General features: G+C 48.9%; 1 protein-coding gene across 1 annotated transcript in view; it reads left to right on the top strand.

The window, feature by feature from the left end:
* The first annotated feature begins 2,750 nt into the window (after positions 1–2,750).
* Positions 2,751–19,147, top strand: part of Tmem132b (transmembrane protein 132B) — a 157,045-nt gene continuing 140,648 nt past the window's right edge. Inside the window, exons 1-2 of the mRNA XM_052167639.1 lie at positions 2,751–3,745; positions 18,905–19,051. Of these exons, the coding sequence (XP_052023599.1) occupies positions 2,751–3,745; positions 18,905–19,051 (1,142 nt within the window). The remainder of the gene's footprint in view (positions 3,746–18,904; positions 19,052–19,147) is intronic.

Genomic DNA, 19,147 nt, shown 5'->3' with positions numbered 1-19,147 from the left:
ATTGTTGTGTCAGGCTAGAGGATGTCACAGATACCCAGCTGAACTAACTGTGCTTTGCTATGGTGGCCAGAACTAAGTGCCACAAGCAGGCAACGGTGACAACAGTTCAGTTTTCTCCCAGCCTGGACCAGAATTCACATCAACAGGTCCAGCTTCTTCTGAAGCCTGTCTCCCTGGCTTACCCATGGAAACTGTCTCCCTGTGCCTTCTGGGATGTTCGTGTGTATCTTGATTCTTTCTCTTTCTTTTCATAAGGTCAGCAATCATGTTGAGTTAGGATTAATTCATTTAAACAGAATTGCTTTGTCAACGACGTTTTCTCCAAATACAGCCATATTCTGGGGACCTCTGGGTTAGGAGGTTGTAGCCTGTGATGGTCTCAGTTACTTTTGCCATGACGGTGACTGAAGCCCCTGATGCTTCTCCATCCCACCCTCTCTCCCCACCTGAGTGCTTCTTCAGACTCTCGAAGCTCCACCTCTACTTGCTCCTTTATCTCTTAACACCAGCATCCACCCCATCTTCCTGCTACATCCTGTGCCACCTCTGAACCTGGGCTTAACTTTTTGACTCATATGGAGGCCAGGACGAGCAGCCCTTTCTGCTGGCTTCCCGAAGCCTTCCCCATTTCCTGCTCTTGGTGTCTGCCTCCTGCCTCCCAGTGGCAACAAGATCTCTAAGAAAACAGCAGACCAAACAGGGCTTCGAGTCATATTCCACACATGAGATTCCTGAGGACAGGGAAAAAGAATGTCCCTTCTCTATGATAGTTTGGAATCAGAAGGAGGAGGTCAGCTTCTCAGGCCAGGGCTGGAGTGCTTCCCAAGACAGTCTCGGGGCTTTGTAAATGCTCCTAAATCAAGGTAGCAAGTTTGTTTGCTATCTGGTTGGAGGGGAGGATGTGGTCCCAGCCATGGATGTCTCTGGATGTCCATGGAGACTGTGAGATAGCGTTTATGTCAACTTTTGGTTGACTGATGGTGGAAAAGGAGTGAGGCCTCCTAGAGATGTGTCAGATAAAACTGAGGCTGTGCCTCCAACAAAGAGAGAAAGCACGACAACCTTAAGGTCCTTGTGAATCGACTTTTGAGTGATGTAGCATAACCACACGAGAGATAAAAAAGTAAGCCAACCCACAAAGAAGCATGGAGCACGTGAAAATGTGTGCTCAGTCAGATTTCCTTTTCTGAACTTCTAAATAAATCAGAATTTAAACCCTGCCCTGGACATGGCCTAGAGTTAAGGAGAAGGTACAGTGGGAAGTCCAGGGAGGGTGGGTATCCTCACAGCCCCTCCAAAGGGAGCCATCTTTTCCTGTTCACTGTGGACTGCTGGTCAGTTATTCCATCAGAAAATTCACCTGGAATGCAATTTTCTCATTTGGAGAGGCAAAAAAAAAATCAGCACACCTAAACAAATTCTAATTTAAATTTCATCTGGTGAAGTAATCCAGACTTGGAAAGAAAAATGTCATGTTTTCACTTGTATGTAGAGCCCAGATGATGCGCGCGCGTGCGTGTGTGTACACACACACACACACACACACACACACACACGTACATACCACAAACATATATGCATATGCTTATGCATGCACATACATACCTACGTATACATGCACAAACAGACACATATATGTACACATGTTATACACACAGATGCACACACATGTACAAATATACACATATAACACATAGCACACACGTAGCTTCTTTCTTCATGTGTATTACACATTTTAATGAATAGTACTTGGTTATTGTGACACATTGAAAATAGAAATATAAATAGTAAAGAACAAAAAATAATCTTTGTTGGGTTTTGTAGACACACAGATATAAGTACAGGTACATACATATGTATATATAAGTTTTAGTTTTATCCAAATAAGAGTCGAATATGTGATAATCTGCTTCAGTTACTATAGTAGAATACCTGAGATTGGGTAACATGTAAAGAGAGGTTTAGGGCTGGCAAGGTGGCTCATGGGTAATGGCAGTTGCTGCTAAGCCTGAAGACCTGAATTGGATCTCAGGACCCACATGGTGAGGGAACCAACTCCTGCAGGTCATCCTATGACATGGCACATATGATCGCAAACATCACACATTACATTAAAAAAAATAGAGGTTTAGTTGTGTGCGCATGGACCTTCCCAGGATGCATCTGGTTTTAATCTTACGTACTCCTAGCTGTGCATAGGCATGTAAGATGGTAACTCAGGGGGGTCTCTCTGCAAACTCACTTGACATGGTTTTGCCTTATGGTGCATGCATTCCAAAGCAGTTCAGGCCAGATTGGCCTTTCCATTCTTCATACCTGGATGCATTGGGAAGACATGTGGATAGGAACTGTCTAAGTCTGCTTATTGTTATGGGAGGAGAAACCAATTTCATTATTGAGAGAGGCGTGCAAGTGTAGCCCACTGAGTAGGTAGGGATCCAAGTTTGCTGGGTTCGCTATTCAGAGAGGGATACGTGCACAGTAAGCAGCTTCCAAATGCACTGTTAGAAGGGCAGAGTGTATATAACCCAACCCAAGTGGAGTCCTAGGCTTTTAACTCATTCCCTATGCTTGCCTGCTTGTGTGGAAATGCTAACATTTTCCCTTCCCGAGAGGCAACTGTTTAACTCAAGGACTGTTGGATTTTTGGCCAGTGGGGTTCTTTTGCATTCCATACTGGGCTTTTCTGGAAGACTCTTCAGATTCTTTGACTTTTTCCATGATGGGAGGGGAAGAAGGGCTGTGTGGCCATGGAGTACCTTGCTGAGCTGGTGGGCAGAGATGCCGTTATGTTGATCCCTTCACAGAGCAGAACAGACCTTGACCCTGACTCTCCTCTTCTTTCTTGTGCAGAGAGCACAGGTCGAGGCGTTGCGGACAGCCTGCAGAGGTTTTCTTCCCTGCCTGCCTACCTCCCAGCCAGCTTCCACGTCACTGATGCAGAAGAGGCGTTCTTCCTCAAAGAGGCCAACCAGGACCTCATGCGTAACGCCAGCCTGCAGGCTCGGTCCGCCACACTCTTCATTCACCGAGCCCAGAGCCCTCCCGCCATCAATGCCAGCTACGGCCCCTTCTCCGTAGAGAAGACGGTGCCCTGGGACTTCCTGCTCACGCCCACCCCTTTTGGAAACATGGAGAGGTTCCCTTTCAACTGGAGGCTCAAATCCCATATCCTCGACAGCTCCATCTTTTCCAACAGACCCAAAGTGCAGACACTGTTCTACATCACTGGCATGGGCTGGGATGAAAGTGACCCTGGCGATGATCTTCCCTGTGTTAAGATGTTTGCCTTCCCAGAGGCCAGGGAGGTGGCAGCCAGCTGCCGGCTGCGGGGGGCCCCTGGGCTGTGTGTGGCTGAGCTGGAGCTGTTGCCTGAGTGGTTCAGCTCAGGTCTGGACCTGGAACCCCAGGAGGAGATCCCGGCATTGCTGGGGGGTACAGCCATGGAACTCTACTTTGCCCTTTATCCGGCCAATGAGGCCGGCCAGTGCCCGCTGGAGGAGGAGGGCAAATGGGAAAATAACATCCACTCAGAGCAGGAGGAGCCTCAGCCGCTGCTCCCCGCCCGGGAAAGGATCGGCAGCGTGGTGGTCTACCCTACCCAGGATGACCTGCGGTGGTCCTTGGTGACCCTCGATGACAACGTGGCCCTCTCGATCCCTCTGAACCTCATACGAGAAGGGGACACGGCCACCTTTCTGGTTTCTCTGACCAGTGGCTCCCTGGCAGAGCAGTTCACTCTTCGGTAAGTAGTTTTGTGACATCAAGTGGGAGAATTGGCTCTTGGTGAACCTTGAGCCTTCGCTACTAGGGTGGGGCTGGTCACGTGATCACCGCTGAGGGTTTGTCAGAGGCCCATGTGTCCAATTTTAGTTAAGGTTGTGAGGATGGGTTTTATCTATTAATTACCAACAGCAAAGAGGTGACCTCTGTTTTCATGAGAGCGAGAGAGCTCAGTTTCAGAGGGAGGAGTGGAGGATAGAGAAGACAGCTAAAAGAGAGTGACAGTGCTGGGGTCGCCAGTGTGGATGTGACACCTGCTTCATCTCCTTGCTGCCCTGTGATTGTTGGAGTTCCACCCTCCTCAGAATCTGGGAGACAGAGCCTTGTCTTTCCTGAAGATTCTATTTCAAAGAAATGGCTCTTGGGTCCTTGAGAGCGACACTTGTGAGGATTAAGAGATGCGTGCTTATGGTTCAGTGAATGCTTTAGAAGATGGAATTAGGGTACCGGGCACTGAGACATGCTGGCAGCAGCAAACCTTCATAGATATGCTCTCAGGACCCCGGGGGCCTTCTGGGGACAGCTCTCCGTCGCTGTGGGTCACTCTGGAGTTCTGCCATTTCTCAGTGCAACAAGGATGGTGGGGTTGCTTAGTACCGAGAGCTCTGCAGGCCCTGAGCCCAGTACACTGAGACCCTCACGTGAGCTAGAGATCTAGTGAGATGACAGTCAGGGGGCCGGGGGACATTCTGAAAAGCGCTTGGTGGTGACCCAGCTCCTCCTGCCTGGCATCCTTTTTCTCTCTGATGACATTCTCAGCTTTGTGGTTGTGGCCTGAAAACATCCAGGATGAGGGGGTGAGTGGCAATAGAACCGTATTTACAAAAGCAAATGTTTTTTGACCTCTCTCTGAAGGATCGAATTGAAGCCAGAGTAGCAGAAGACTCTCTCTCTCTTTCTCTCTCACTTTCTCTCTCTGTGTGTGTGTGACTGTGTGTATGTGAGTATGATTGTGTGTGTGCATGCGCATGCACACATGTCTGTGTATGTGAGAGAGAGATAGATAGATAGATAGATAGATAGAGAGAGAGAGAGAGAGTGTGTGTGTGTACCGCAGGCCAACAGGGGATTATCTAGAGTCCTGAAGTGTGAGAAGACTAGAAGGAACTTAAGAAAGAGACAGAGATCACACAGGTATATTAAGGGGAGGAATCTGAGACTAGGAGATACTCTGTCAGTAAAGCAAATGCTGTTCCCATCATTCCTAGTGCTTTGTTTTGTTGTGAACCAATCTCTTTAACCCCTTGTCCTGGCTGGTTTTGTGTGTCAACTGGATACAAGTTAGAATCATCAGAGAGGAAGGAGCCTCCGAAGAGGAAATGCCTCCCTGAGATCCATCCGTAAGGCATTTTCTCAATTAGTGATCAATGGACGAGGGCCCAGCCCATGGTGGGTGGTGCCATTCCTGGGCTGGTGGTCCTGGGTTCTGTAAGAAAGCAGGCTGAGCAAGCTGTGGGGAGCAATCCAGTAAGCAGCACCCCTCCATGACCTCTGCATCAGCTCCTGCCTCTAGGCTCCTGTCCTGTTTGAGTTCCTGTCCTGACTTCCTTTGGTGATGAACAGCAATGTGGAAGTGTCAAGCTGAATAAACCCTTTGCTCTCCAACTTGCCTTTTGGCCATGGTGTTTCACTGGAGCAACAGAAACCCAAACTAAGCCACCTGTGTCTTCCTTACACTGAGCTTTTAAGAGTAGACATTGCTGGGTGCTGGTGGCGCACGCCTTTAATCCCAGCACTCCTGAGGCAGAGGCAGGTAAATCTTTGAGTTTCAGGCTGGTCTACAGAGTGAATTTCGGGGGCAGCTAGGGCTACAGAGAGAAACTCTGCCTCAAACCAAAACCAAACCAAAACCAAAACCAAACAAAAACTGAAAACCAGAGCAGATGTTTGCAGCTCTGTTTGTGGCCTGACTTGTTGCAGTCCCACTCAGCAGATGAACAGCACACGTGTGTCTTGCTCTGGGCTTCCTGTTTAGGGAGTCCCTTCAGATATAGAGGTTTAAGAATAGACTGGAAAGGTGAGCTCGGACCTTCCCAGTACTCTAGCACGCTCTCCCCAGAGGCTTGTTCCTGTCGGACCTGTGACTTTCCACTAAAATTCTCCTGGGTGGAGTCAGTCCTGTGTGTGGCCCATCTAGGGCAGACCCTAATCCGGCTTACTCACAAATGCTGCCTCCCCTATGCAGACACAGAAGGCATTTAGCTGGCTCAGATAGTAACAGTGTGGTCCCTTGTGTCCTCAGTGCTTCTTGGCCAGGTTCAACTCCCAGAGAAGCACAAGAGCCCTGGGGGCTACTCTGGGGTGCCATTGGCTTTCCCAGTCCATCTTGTAGCACGGAAACCACTCCTCCCTCTTTTCTCGCCTAGAGTGACTTCCATGTGTCAGTCTTTGTGCCCCTATAGGCTAATTGCAATTTTATATTAAGGAAAATGGGCGAGAGAGAGAGAGAGAGAGAGAGAGAGAGAGAGAGAGAGAGAGAGAGAAGGAGAGGGAGAGACTCATTTTGTGGCTTGAAGGAGAAATGAGATATTTCTAGCATTGCATGCAGAAGAAACTCAATTTTGGTGCCTTCACATAGCAGAACTGTTGAGGATTAATTTCATTTCGGAGCGGGACTGGATCGCACCGCAGCAATCTGTAAGATCGATAGAACATTCCATCACCGAGCGAGTTCATAAAGCCCTAATAGGACCCTCTGACCACAAGAACCACAGACCAAGCCACAGGCAAGCTTCATTTATTTGCCATCTGTATGTAAATTCTGCTGTTATGGAAATTTTGTGGCATCTAGATAAGACACAGTGTACCAGAATAGTTGAGCTGAGATTAAAAAAAAAAAGCCATGTGGGTGAGAAATTAGTGTGACAATCAGCATCTCGCTTGGGGCCAACCTGTGGCTAAGAGGACGTTCACTTGAATGCACAGTACTGGATGGCTCGTTTGAACATGCAGGACTCACTCAGCTGCTAAGCGGGCTTGAAGAAAGTTTACGTGGTTAAATTTCTTGCTTTGCAAGCAGGGGGACCTGATTTTCCATCCCCAGAACCTATGCAAAAAAGCCAGGCATGTGGCGTGAGATTGTAATCCCAGCACTGGGGAGCTGGGGCTGGAAGGCTCTATGGGACTCAGTGGTCAGTCATGGTATTATACATGGTGTAACACAGTCTCCTCTGTATTAGTCAGGTTTCTCCCAGGGATGGAATGGATAGGATGAACACATATAACAGAAGGGACTTGATTAGAGTGACTCACAGATGTAGTCTGGGTTGTCCAACAATAGCTATCCCCTGACTGAAGACAGAGAACCTGATAGTTGTTCGCATCCCGAGGCTGGGTGTCTCTGCAGTCCTAGTCTGTTGCTAGAGTGAGTCCTGCAGAGTTGCTGGTCTTCACTCCTAGACGACGTTGGATTTAATACCAGTTACAGCGGCAGGGCAGATGAACCAGCCAGTGGGCGTGAGGGTGAGCATGCAAAAAACAAAGTTTCCTTCTGCTTGTCCTTCCATCTGAGCCGCCACCAGAAGGGTACAGCCCAGGTTTAGCAGGATTCTTCCACTTCAAGAAGTTAGATCAAGAAAATTCCAGGAATGCCCAGCAGTTTGGGTTCTAGTTGATTCCAGGTTTCACAGTCAGGATTAACCATCGTGTTTATTCTTCTGGTTCCAGGCTGGTGTGTGTGTGTGTGTGTGTGTGTGTGTGTGAAAGAGAGAGAGATGAAGACAGAGAGACAGAGGGACAAAGAGACAGAAAGAGAAAGACAGAGACACACAGAGAGACACAGAGAGATGGAAACACAGAGACAGACAAAGAGAGACAGAGACACAGAGACAGAGACAGAGACAGAGAGATAGACAGAGAGACAAAGAAAGGGAAAGAAAAACAGAGAGACATACATGTACAGGGACAGAGAGATAGACAGAGAGACAAAGAGAGAGAAACAGACAGACAGACAGACAGACAGACAGACACACACACACACACACAATGGGCAGGGAGGCTATAGCTCACCCTATCATCATCAGTTCTCAGGGCCCAGTGTCAATCTCCTCAGAGACCCCCCCCCCCCCAGGTCTGTGCACAGAGGTTGCACTCATTGCAAAAGGACACATATTTCTGGAGTTAATTACAGTCAGGATCAGAGCATCGCCCTCCTCTTCTTTTGAGCTTAAAAGAAACTGCATTGATGCAGGGGAGAAGGAAGGAGGGCGCAGGTGTGTGCAGCACCCACTGGGTTACATAATCATCAGCCCGGGTGACTTGTTCTGAAACTGGTGGCTGCCGTGGTCTTGAAGGAGCCCACGGCACATTGGAACAGCGAGTAGAAAGTTGAACTGACTTTAACGGAACCGCTTCATGTTACCATGGTGATAGGACAGGCATCCTGAGGAAGCCACAGCCTGGTTGGGTGAGACCCAGCACAAACACAGACTCACCTCTGCGTTGTTCCGGTGCTATGTTTTGTTAGCTCGCTCTCCTTCCAAAAGTTACCATGTTCTGCAATCATGTTGGCTGCACACCATCTGCACAGTAGTGTATCCTCACACCCTGGGAAGCACCAGCCATGGGGGAGTGGAGTTAGGGTGATACCCAGAATGCACAGGGAGGCGAGGGTATGGAGGACAGGTCTTTGGTCACTGGGGTCTGTCCGTCTTCCATCCCAGGTACTATGAGATGGTCTATGGTGCCCCTCAGCCACCTGTGAATCTCATCTGTTGCTTTATTGTGTTGGGAACAATAAGAACCCACGGCCCAGGCTCTGAGCCCTTGGCAGACTGCAGCGTCTGGCTGGAATTCAGTAACATTGTTCTCTTTCCATTGTACTTATTTTAGGGTTTTCTTTCCCTTTACCGAGAGTGAGGCTGCTTTGGTTTTCAAGGCAAGAGCGAATGTGTTGCTCTCTCCCTAGAGAAGGTAATGTAAAGTCAGACAGTTTTAAAGAAAAATCGGAAAGAATGATACAGATGGTACCTGGGAAAAAGCAAAAATGGTACAGGATGATCTAGGGATTTCCAGGACCAGAAAGGTCAAGTGATGGTGTGTGTCCCTCTAACTCAGCTGGTCTCAACCCGTGAGTCACAACCCCTTGGGGGAGGGGCGGTTAAATGACCATTTCAACAGGGCTCACCTAAGACCATTGGAACTATCAGATATTCACGTTACGATTCATGATGGTGGCAGAATTACAGTTATGCAGAAGCAATGTAATAATTTTATAGTTGGGGGGGTCACCACAACAGGAGGAACTGTCCTAAGGGGTCGCAGGCTTAGGAAGGGTGAGAATCACTGCTCTAACTGATGAATGGGATAAGCCTCGGAGGAAACTGAATTGGAGGCTGTTTCTTCAGAGTTCCCGGGCTGGCTGTGTTCGAGATGGCCACCTGCGTCCCCTTCCTTGTTTATCCCCGGCCACCTGCAGGCAGCTGTCTGGAACAGGGGCCATTCCAACTTCCCTTGTTGTACTTTTGTCCCCCTTTAAATGGGGGTTACTCCCACTTCCCTGAGGCAAGAGTCCAGGGGGAATTGCCTAAGGCAGGGAACGAAGTTTGAGCTTGAGGGAGGACTCAGCGGAAGACGTCTCGTCAAATGGGGAATGCTGAATGGTCCCTGGGGAGATCACTGGGTCCCATTGACCCAATCTGCAAGATGGTATCACCGCTACACAGATGTACCCAGGCACAGTTTGCAGTGAGTGAGCGTGCCCACAGGTGCACCCATACTCAGGCATCTAGGTAAACGGAAGTAGATATATTAATGACGCATCCATATGACCCAGCATTTGGGAGGTTGGGGCAGGAGGGTCATGAGTTTGAGGCTAGCCTGGGCTACATAGGAAAAATCTTTATTTTTTCACACAAAGGATAATCTGAAGCAAAATCCATGGGGATAGTTGGTTTGGGCATAGGCAATGGGAAAGAAACCTGAGTTAACCAGTGTCTTAGCTTTGTTTTCTGTTGCTGTAATAAGAGCATCAAAGGGACAAGGGATTGATCTGGTTTATAATTCCAAAGTAAAGTCCATCATTATGGGGAAGTCAAGACGGCATGATCTGTTCACATCATGTCTACAGTCATGAGCAGAAGGCCCTGGATTGACACATGTGTGTACTAATCCTAAGTGCTGTGTCCACAGCTGCCCTGTGCACCTCTGGGGCTCTAGGCCTCTGATCATGGGTGAGCATGGGGATGTTGTAAGCCACTGCCCTAAAGGGTGTATCTGTTTCACACGGATGGGATCTGCCTGTCCTAGGAATGTATGGAAGGTTCTCAGAGCAGGGATAAACAAGGCAGGAGGGTCTTCACCTTGCTTGACAAGGGGCAACTGAGGTGGGGGAGCTTCAAGGAGGAGGCCCCACCGAGGCTGGAGAGCTTGGATTATGGGCGCAACTGGAAAAGAGGGGCAGAAACATTGTGGAGGCCAAGTGAGGTGGCCTCAAGAACTAAGACTGAGGGCAGGGGGCTCCATTCAGCGTCCCTACATTGTGCTCTGTGCCTCAGTTTCCCCTGGCATAAGACAGGATGGCAAAGGACTTACTAGGAAGGGAGATTGAGAGGGATGCACAGGTTAGCGTTGACATTGGCCATCCAGCTAGACTGTCCCCAGGATCCAGGCTGACTGTGGGAGGGACTTGAAGGAGACACGATGTATTTGAGGCTGGGGTCAGCCCAGTGGGGGGGGGCATGGTAGAAGACTCTCTCAACCTAAGGCAGGAGAGAGGCAGCCACTGTTTTACACAGTGTCTGCCCTCCAGGCTGTCATCCATCATAGCAGGGATGTCAAGGCAAGACCTTGAAGCAGCTGGTCATTATCACATCCATGACCATTATCAATACTGAAAATTTAAGGGTGGTACACACACCCTTTTAATTCCAGCTCACTGGGGAATCCACCTGCCAAGTGCCCCGTGTGTTCCTGCCTGGTCCTTGGAGGTGCTTGAGTTCACTGCCTTGGGTCTCAGCAGATGGGATGAGAGCGGCCTTCTAAAAGTTCTCTTGGCTTCAATCCTGGTGGGAGAAGCATCGGAACACTGCCTCATCCCAGTTCCGACCCTAAGGGACCCTGGGAGCCATGATGATTATATTCAGTAACTCATGTGGGTGGATGGCGAGAGGTCCGTTTGCTCCCTGCTCTTTGCCTCTCTGTCCACATGGAGATCTCCAGGGTGACAGCTACCTCTCTGTCTTTGAACAGGGCGGGGAGACCTTGGAGGGGGATAGAGATGGTTTTTTGGGGGGATTTCTTACTACTGTTGAAAATGTTAGTCTGGCCAAATGAAAATGGAAATAGATTTAAATATTAGAAAGTAAAGAGGTGTGTGTGTGTGTGTGTGTGTATGATGGGTGAATGACAAGATGGCCCAGCCTGTAAAAGTGCTTGCTGCACAGGCCAGATGACCTGAAGTCCCCAGAAGCCATCATGGAAGAGCAGGATCCTGAGCATTGTCCTCTGAACTCTATGAAAGGGTTGAGGTGTATGTGCCCGGCTCCTGCTTTCCATGGCGGGTGGTCCTTTCTGAAGGGGAGACAAGAGGCATGGGGTGGTTTTATTTATATTCAAGGGTGGGTTGAGGCTTAGTTCAACCAGGCACGTTTTAAGGATGGTAGTCCTTGGGATTTTCTTCTTCCATGTCTTTTACATTTGTTTATTTTAATTTAAATATGCTGGCATGTATGTCTACATATCATGTGCGTGAATCGTCTGCAGAAGCCAGAAGAGGGCACTGGATCTCCCTGGGACTGTAGTTACAGATGGTTGGCAGCCCTTATGTGGGCTCTGGGAACCAAACCTCTGCCTCTGCAAGGGCAACTAGTGTTCTTAACCACCGAGCCGTCTCTCCGGCCCCCATCCTTGGCACCCTTAAGAGGTGATTTCAGGTATTCATTCATCTGTGGATCTAGAACTTGGGAGAAAGTTCTATGGATCGGAACTAGTGTGGTGAGGGAAAAGGTGCCGACGGTGGACCTGCCTGGGGTGTCCTGTGCACGTGCATGTCCTGGTGGCTGGGAGCACTCTGCTTGCAGACAGATGTCCTTACACAGGGCATACCCCACGCATCAGAGTGAATGAACCCCCGTGTGTGTCCAAGACAGCGAAGAAGGCATCTTCCTGCGGCACCCGAGTCCCTGTAGAGATCCCGCTGGAAGATCCTTCGGTGGATCCGTGAAAGTGTATGTTACCAGAAACATTCTACAAACAGCAGGCTCAACAGAAAATGAGTTTAATTCCCTAAAAGGTCAGGCGACTTTTGAGTTATGAATCGCCAGCTTTCTTTTTTTTTTTTTCTGTCTTAGGTTTGTTTATTAATATTTATTACCAAAGTGATGGACGCGACAAAGCAAGCTCTAACTGTTTCCAGAGATTTCCTTGATTTAATATTTGCTTTCCCTTCTCACAAGGATGGAGAGAATATTAAACAGCCTTTCTCCATCCCCTCCTTTTGCCCTTGAGTTGCAGGGCTAACTTTCTGCGCATCTTCTGTGAACGCGGGGTGGATTTTGTCTGGTCTTCTGTACGGCAGAAATGTCAGCGACTGGATGGCTTCCGTCAGTTAATATTCAGTGGCAGTGGCCTAAGAGATGGACACGCACAGCTTCAGCTCTTGCTGATTTAGGTGCTCGAATATATGTCCAGAAAACAATCTTTATACAGGCATTGCCTCTGCATGAACACTGTTTTTGCGTTTAGGAATACGTTAGACACTGACTTGCGGTTCCCATTGCTGTGATGAAACACCGTGACCAAAGCAACTTGCGGGGGCGGGGTGGGGAGGGTTTATCCGGCTCATGTTTCTACGTCATACTTCGTGATCAAAGAAAGTCAGGACAGGAACACAAACAGGGCAGGAACCCGGAGGCAGGAGCTGGTGCAGAGGCCATGGAGGGGCACTGCTCACTGGCTTGCTCCCCATGGCTTGCTCAGCCTGCTTTCTTATAGAACCCACGACCACCAGCCCAGGGGCAGCGCCATCCACAGTTGGCTGGGCTCTTGCCATCAATTACTAATTAAAAAAGTGCTATACAGCTGGGTCTTCTAGGAGCATTTTCTTAATTGCGGTTCCCTCCTCTCAGACGACTTTAGCTTGTGTCAAGTTAATATGAAACTATCCAGCACAGACACGTCGAGCACTTATGGCTTTATAGAAAGAAAGCTAAGTCTCAAAGGTGCCTGACAAAGGGCTGGGGAGATGGCTCAGTGGGTTAAGAGCGATTACCATGCATGCATGCAGACCTGAGTTTCAATCCACCGCACCGTGGAAGAAGTCCAGCATGGCTGTTTGTGCCTGTGAGGGTGGAGACAGGGGAATGCTGGGAGATTGTTAGCCAGCCAGTCCAGCAGCCCTTCAAGATACACTTCAAGTCCTGTGAGAGGTACTGTCTTGATGTTTACATTTTATGTTTATTTTGTATGTGTAAGTGGTTGTTTGGCCTGCATGTGTGTGTGTTTACCACTTGCAGGCCTGGTGCCTGAGGAGACAGAAGACAGCTTTGGATCTCCAGGAAAGTTACAGACCATTGTGAGCCACTGTGTGGGGGCTATGAACTGAACCTGGCTCTTCTGGGGGAAAAAAAAGAGACAGCCAGTGCTCTAACCACTGAGATATCTCTCCAGACCAATAGAGAGATAACATCTTAGAGGAAGAAGGCAGAGAATAACAGAAGACACCTGATGTCTGGTCTCTTCTCTTCTCTTCTCTCTCTCTCTCTCTCTCTCTCTCTCTGTGTGTGTGTGTGTGTGTGTGTGTGTCTCGAGATGTGTGCATCCCGGCTGACTTTCTAGGGTGGAAGCAAAGAGACAAGCGAAGGTTGCGAGTGCCCATTTCAGCCCAAAACTCACACAAGTGTGGCCAAGAAACAAGAGCTCAGGGGAAAGAGAGGCTAAAGAAGGTATTGGTGCTATTTCCAGAGCAGTGCTCTTCCAAGCAAAGGAAGGGTGGCAATTTTATTGGGGAGACTGTACATTATGTTTTTGCACTGGCTGGTTTTGTGTGTCAACTCTAAACAGGCTGGAGTTATCACAGAGAAAGGAGCTTCAGGTGAGGAAATGCCTCCATGAGATCCAGCTGTGGGGCATTTTCTCAATTAGTGATCAAGGGGGGAGGGTCCCTTGTGGGTGGTGCCATCTCTGGCCTGGTAGTCTTGGGTTCTATAAGAGAGCAGGCTGAGCAAACCAGGGGAAACAAGCCAGTAAGGAACATCCCTCCATGGCCTCTGCATCAGCCCCTGCTTCCTGACCTGCTTGAGTTCCAGTCCTGACTTCCTTTAGTGATGAACTGCAACGTGGAAGTGTAAGCTCAATAAACCCTTTCCTCCCCAACTTGCTTCTTGGTCATGATGTGTGTGCAGGAATAGAAACCCTGACTCAGACAGTTTTCAAGTGGGAACACCCTCTGGCTGGTGGTGGGAGCACATGCCTACATACTCAGTTTAAGGTCAGAATTCAAGAAGGAAGGAGGATAGGAACGCTTTCCAGCACGCTTAGCTCAGGGTCACAGAACACAGTTGGCAGGTGAGAGTGGCACATCCTTTGGGCATGCTCAATATGGTGATTGGTATTGCCAAGTTGACATTCTTTATTGCCACCCAGGAAGCAGGCATCTGGGCATGCCTATGAGGGAGTTTTCAGATTGGGTTAGTTGAGGTGGGAAAACCTGCCTTGACTGGGTAGTGCCCTCCCATGGACTGGGGTCCTGGGCTGCATCAGAAGGAGACAGTGAGCTGAGCCCCAGGATCCACCTCTCTCTGCTTCCTGACTGCGGATGTTGTGCCACCAGCTGCCTCACGCTCCTGCGCTGTGCCTCCCCGCCATGATGGACTGTGCTTTTCAACTGGGAATCAAGCCCCACCTTCTGTAAATTGCTCTTACGAGATATTTTGTAGGTAATGAGAAAAATCACAAATACACAGCTCATCTCACTGGTCCTACTATTTTCCATAGGTACTCAAGTGTGGTGACACACATCTTTTGTCTCCGCACTTGGGAGGCAGAGGCAGGTGGATCTCCATGAATTCTGGGCCAGCCTGGTCTACATAGTGAGTTCCAGGACAGTCAGGGCTATACATAGTGAGACACTGTATCAAATAAATAAATTAAGCCAAAGATTTCCCTGTCCAACCCTGATCTTGGAGCTGAGCCTCGTGCTTCTCTTGTTCCTCCTTCCCTCTCCTCCCTCCCTCCCCTCCCTCCCTCCCTCCCTTTCCTCCCTCCCTCCCTCCCTCCTTCCATGTATATGAGTACACTGTCACTGTCTTCAGACACACCAGAAATGTGTCATTGGATCCCATTACAGATGGTTGTGAGCCACCATGAGGTTGCTGGGATTTGAACTCAGGACCTCTGAAAGAGCAGTCAGTTCTCTTAACTGCTGAGCCATCTCTCCAGCCCCAATCTTCTTGTTTCTTTAGAGCCTCCCATTCTCTCTCTGACTCAAAGGCCAAAAATAAATGTATTCTCAGCATCCACTCGGGAGAGTGCAGGAGGGAGACCTCGTCTGCTCTGTGGGCGCCATGGCGGGTCTTATGAGGCAGGTGCTCGAAGGTCTCCTTACATGGGTTTTTTTTTCCTCTGCCATCTTTCAAATTTAAATAGTTGTTAAAAATGTACTCTCAGTTTGACTTGCATCCTCTAGCCTCCAGGTGCCTTGGTGGCAGAATGTAGTCTTTATGTGCATGCCCATGCAGTTACCTACAGAGGCCAGCAGAGGGCGACAGATTTCCGCCTGGAAATATGAGTACACTGTTGCTGTCTTCAGACCGCGGTTGAGAGCCTCCTGGCCCGTGTGCTGGGAATCCAACCGGGTCTTCAGCAAGAACAGCAAGTGCTTTACAAACTGAACCCTCTCCCCAGCCCCCAAACCTCGCACTTTGATGACTCCATTCCCTGGAAGACCTTTCCTGTGAGCTAGCCCGTTGCCGAGTCACTTGGCTAACTTTCCTTACACGGTTTGGACAGGCGGCGGTAACTTTTATTATCTAGCCTTGGAAACCTCCGTCTCACCTCAGCAGCGCGGCCACTAATCTCTTCCACGTAGCTTTGGATATTGTAGTTTTAAAATACCAAGTGCTAAGAATATCCCCAAGTCTGAAGATACATATTTTTTTTTCTAAAACAAGGTTAGTGAATATTTAAGACCTGAATTTCTGTGAGCTTAAATCGCTTAACAAATATAGCCTGAAGTTGAGGGGGATTTAGTTGGGAGACTGAGCTTTAAGAAGAATTTCATAACTTGTGCTTAAGAGACGGGCGGCATATCAACAATTTGGCTTTACAAGTGTTTTTAATACCCAGCATGCATTTCTTCCTCTATGACTTGAATTTCTTTTCGGCATCCCTTTCTTTTTAAACCCTTCTGATATGGGATTAACCTCACCCATTACAAAAAAACCCCATCAAATTCAGCCTGTAAAAACTGGCTTTAAGATTTTTGTTCTCAGAAGGAGAGTCTTATTTTTTTTTTTTAAACTGAGGATAAAGATGTGCGATCTGGAGCTGTTACAATCACCTTGTGGCCATAAGAAGAGAGCGCAATGTGGGACAAAGTCTCATGTATGAGGGCTGGACAGGGTCAGGTGTCTGAAGGAGTCAGGGTATCCTCTGAAATCTTGGTGACATGTGCCAGAATGTATGTGTGTGTGTTGTGTGTGCAAGTGTGTGTATGCATTTGTGTGTGTGTATGTGTCTGTGTGAGTGTGTGTGTATGCCTGTGTGTGCATGCATGTGCATGTATGTGCATGTATGTGTATTTGTGTGTTTGTGCATGCATGTGTGTGAGTGCGTGTGTGCATGTGTGTGAGTGCATGTGTGCATGTGTGTGTGTGTGATTGGCTTTGCCTTAGATGGGAAGAATTTTCTGCCCAGAATTAGGACCAGGAAATATCTAGAAGGAACGGCTGGATTCTGCCTGGAGACTCAGAGTAGCGCTCAGGATGCCTGGCGGTGGGGGCTCGCAAGTGCAGCCAGGTCTCCTGAGAGTAGTCTTTCCGTGTTTGAATTCAACCATTAGTGATGCTTTTCATCCACTGTCCTGTGAGCATCCTTAATCCCTCCAAGATCACAATGGATGAGGGACTCTCCTCCAGGAAAAACTGCGACTTACAAACTCCGTGATGTGGCTCAGGTCTCACAGGGAGGGGTCTCTGTGGGCTAACCAGCAACTGATTCCCACTTCCAATCTGACCATCAGTGGCATGGTGAAGGGGTTCTGAGCCATCGTATGTGTGTGAAAGATCCCTGTGTGAGTTGTCAGAGGACCCACAGGGCAGAGGTGCAGCTTCGGCGAGAAGCACTTTGAATGTAGACATAAGTTCTGGAACATCCTCTTCCCTCGGTCCTTTGGCTAGAGGCAGGGATGGAACAGCACACTTCTGTTCATGGTATGCGTCAATTAACTGCCAGTGTCCAGAAAGAAAGCTTTGTGGAAGGGGAGATTAAGACCTGAATCCAGCTGGAAAAATGATTGATCGGATGCAGGAGAGGGCGTGGCAGATGAGTGACATTGGAGCCTCTGGGGTGTGCTGTCCAGGCTAGGGCTGTGGTGGTCAGGGAGGCAGAGTCCCGTCTTTGTATCTGATGGACTCGCAGGGGTTGGCATCTCTGAGTCCACTCCAGACTTCCTAAGCTGGGGGACAGAGTGAGGCTTCAGGATGGGTCTGGTGCCTAGCCATCACCCATGAACACACACCCCACCCCTCACATTTCAGTCACCCCTGGGATGGGTCATTTATCTATGTCCTCCCTTCTTATATGGTTTTTTATTACAGTTATTCATATATCTTGTGACTATGTGCTGGATGTGTGTACCATGGTGCACACATGGAGACCAGAGAATACATTGCATGAATCTGTTCTCTCCCTCCACTGCGTGGGTCCCAGGGGTTGAACTTAGGCTTGATGGTAAGAACCTTTACCCACTGAATCATCCTGCTGTCCCCTTGCCTCTCTTTTTAGTATTAAGATAAAATTCGCATAAAATTCATTTCTAACCCAGTAATGGAAAACGGAGGTGTGTAGCAACACTCTGTGGCTCTTGTCAAAATGACAGGATTCATTTATTCGATTATTCTTGAGACGGGGTCTCACTGTGTAGCCCAGGATGGTCCTGACGCTGTAGCAATTCTCCTGCCTCAGTTTCCCCAGTTCAGGGTTTGCCTATGGAAGCCAGTGACCATGGTCTGGAACATATCAGCATATCAGCATTAAATTTTTCTCTTACATTTATTTCTTTATTTCGTATGCGTGGAGGTGGGTGCCTGGGCCATGGTGGTGTGCGGAGGTCAGAGGACACCTTGAGGGAGTTGCTTCTTTCCTTCTACCATGTGGGTTTTGGATGCTGAACTCAAGAGTTTCAGGCTCGGAAGCAAGTGCCTTCAACTGCTGAGCCATCTCACTGTCCCTGAGATCGGTCTTAGAGGAAAGCTATTCACAGCCTTCCTTTCCTCTAGCTTCCAAGGAAGGGAATCTTCATGTGACACAGGTGCTGTCTGCCTTAGCTATAGGGTTTCATTGCTGTGCAGAGACACCATGACCAAGACCGCTCTTATAAAGGACAGCATTTAATTGGGGCTGGTGTACAGTGTAAGAGGTTCAGTCCAGTATCACCACGACCTGAAGCATGACTCTGTCTAGGCAGACGTGGTGGGGGAGGAGCCAAGAATTCTATATTTTGATCCAAAGCAGGAGGATCTCATTTCACATCGAGTGAAGCCTGAGCCTAGGAAACCCCAAAGCATGGGCTGGAGAGATGGATCAGCGGTTAAGAGGACTGACTGCTCTTCCGAAGGTCCTGAGTTCAAATCCCAGCCACTACATGGTGGCTCACAACCATCTGTAATGAGATCTGATGCTCTCTTCTGGGGTGTCTGAAGACAGCTACAGTGTACTTACATATAACAAATAAATAAATCTTTTATTTTTAAAAAAAGAAACCTCAAAGCCTATCCCCACAGGGATGCACTTCCTCCAACAAGGCCACGCCTCTTAACAGGGCCACTCCCTGTAGGCCAAGCATTCAAACACACGAGTCTATGGGGATAAAGGGGAAGTCTATTCAGACCACCACAGTGTCTCTCATGGTCGTGGCCAGGTGAAGCCTATTTCCTCACGTGCCTACTTTCTTCTTTTGTCATAGAATCAAGGCGGCTGCGGGCGTGAAGATAACGGCCGTGCGGGTGAGCCACGAGGACCAGTGGGCAGTGCAGGAGGAAATTGAGCAGGACGGTACCCAGACCACGGCTGCCCTGTCCTGCATGGGCCACCACCTGGACACCCAGAGCAGGTGAGCCCTGTGATGTGTGGCTTACTAGAGTAAGGGACAGAGAAACATGCTCAGGATGATGGGCGGGCCTTCCTTCAGCCGCATCGGCCTGGTGCA

This window comes from Apodemus sylvaticus, chromosome 22 (assembly GCF_947179515.1).
Source record: "Apodemus sylvaticus chromosome 22, mApoSyl1.1, whole genome shotgun sequence".
Taxonomy (NCBI): Eukaryota; Metazoa; Chordata; class Mammalia; order Rodentia; family Muridae; genus Apodemus; species Apodemus sylvaticus.
The sequence above is the reverse complement of the archived record's forward strand: the minus strand, read 5'-3'. Positions and strand labels throughout refer to the sequence as shown.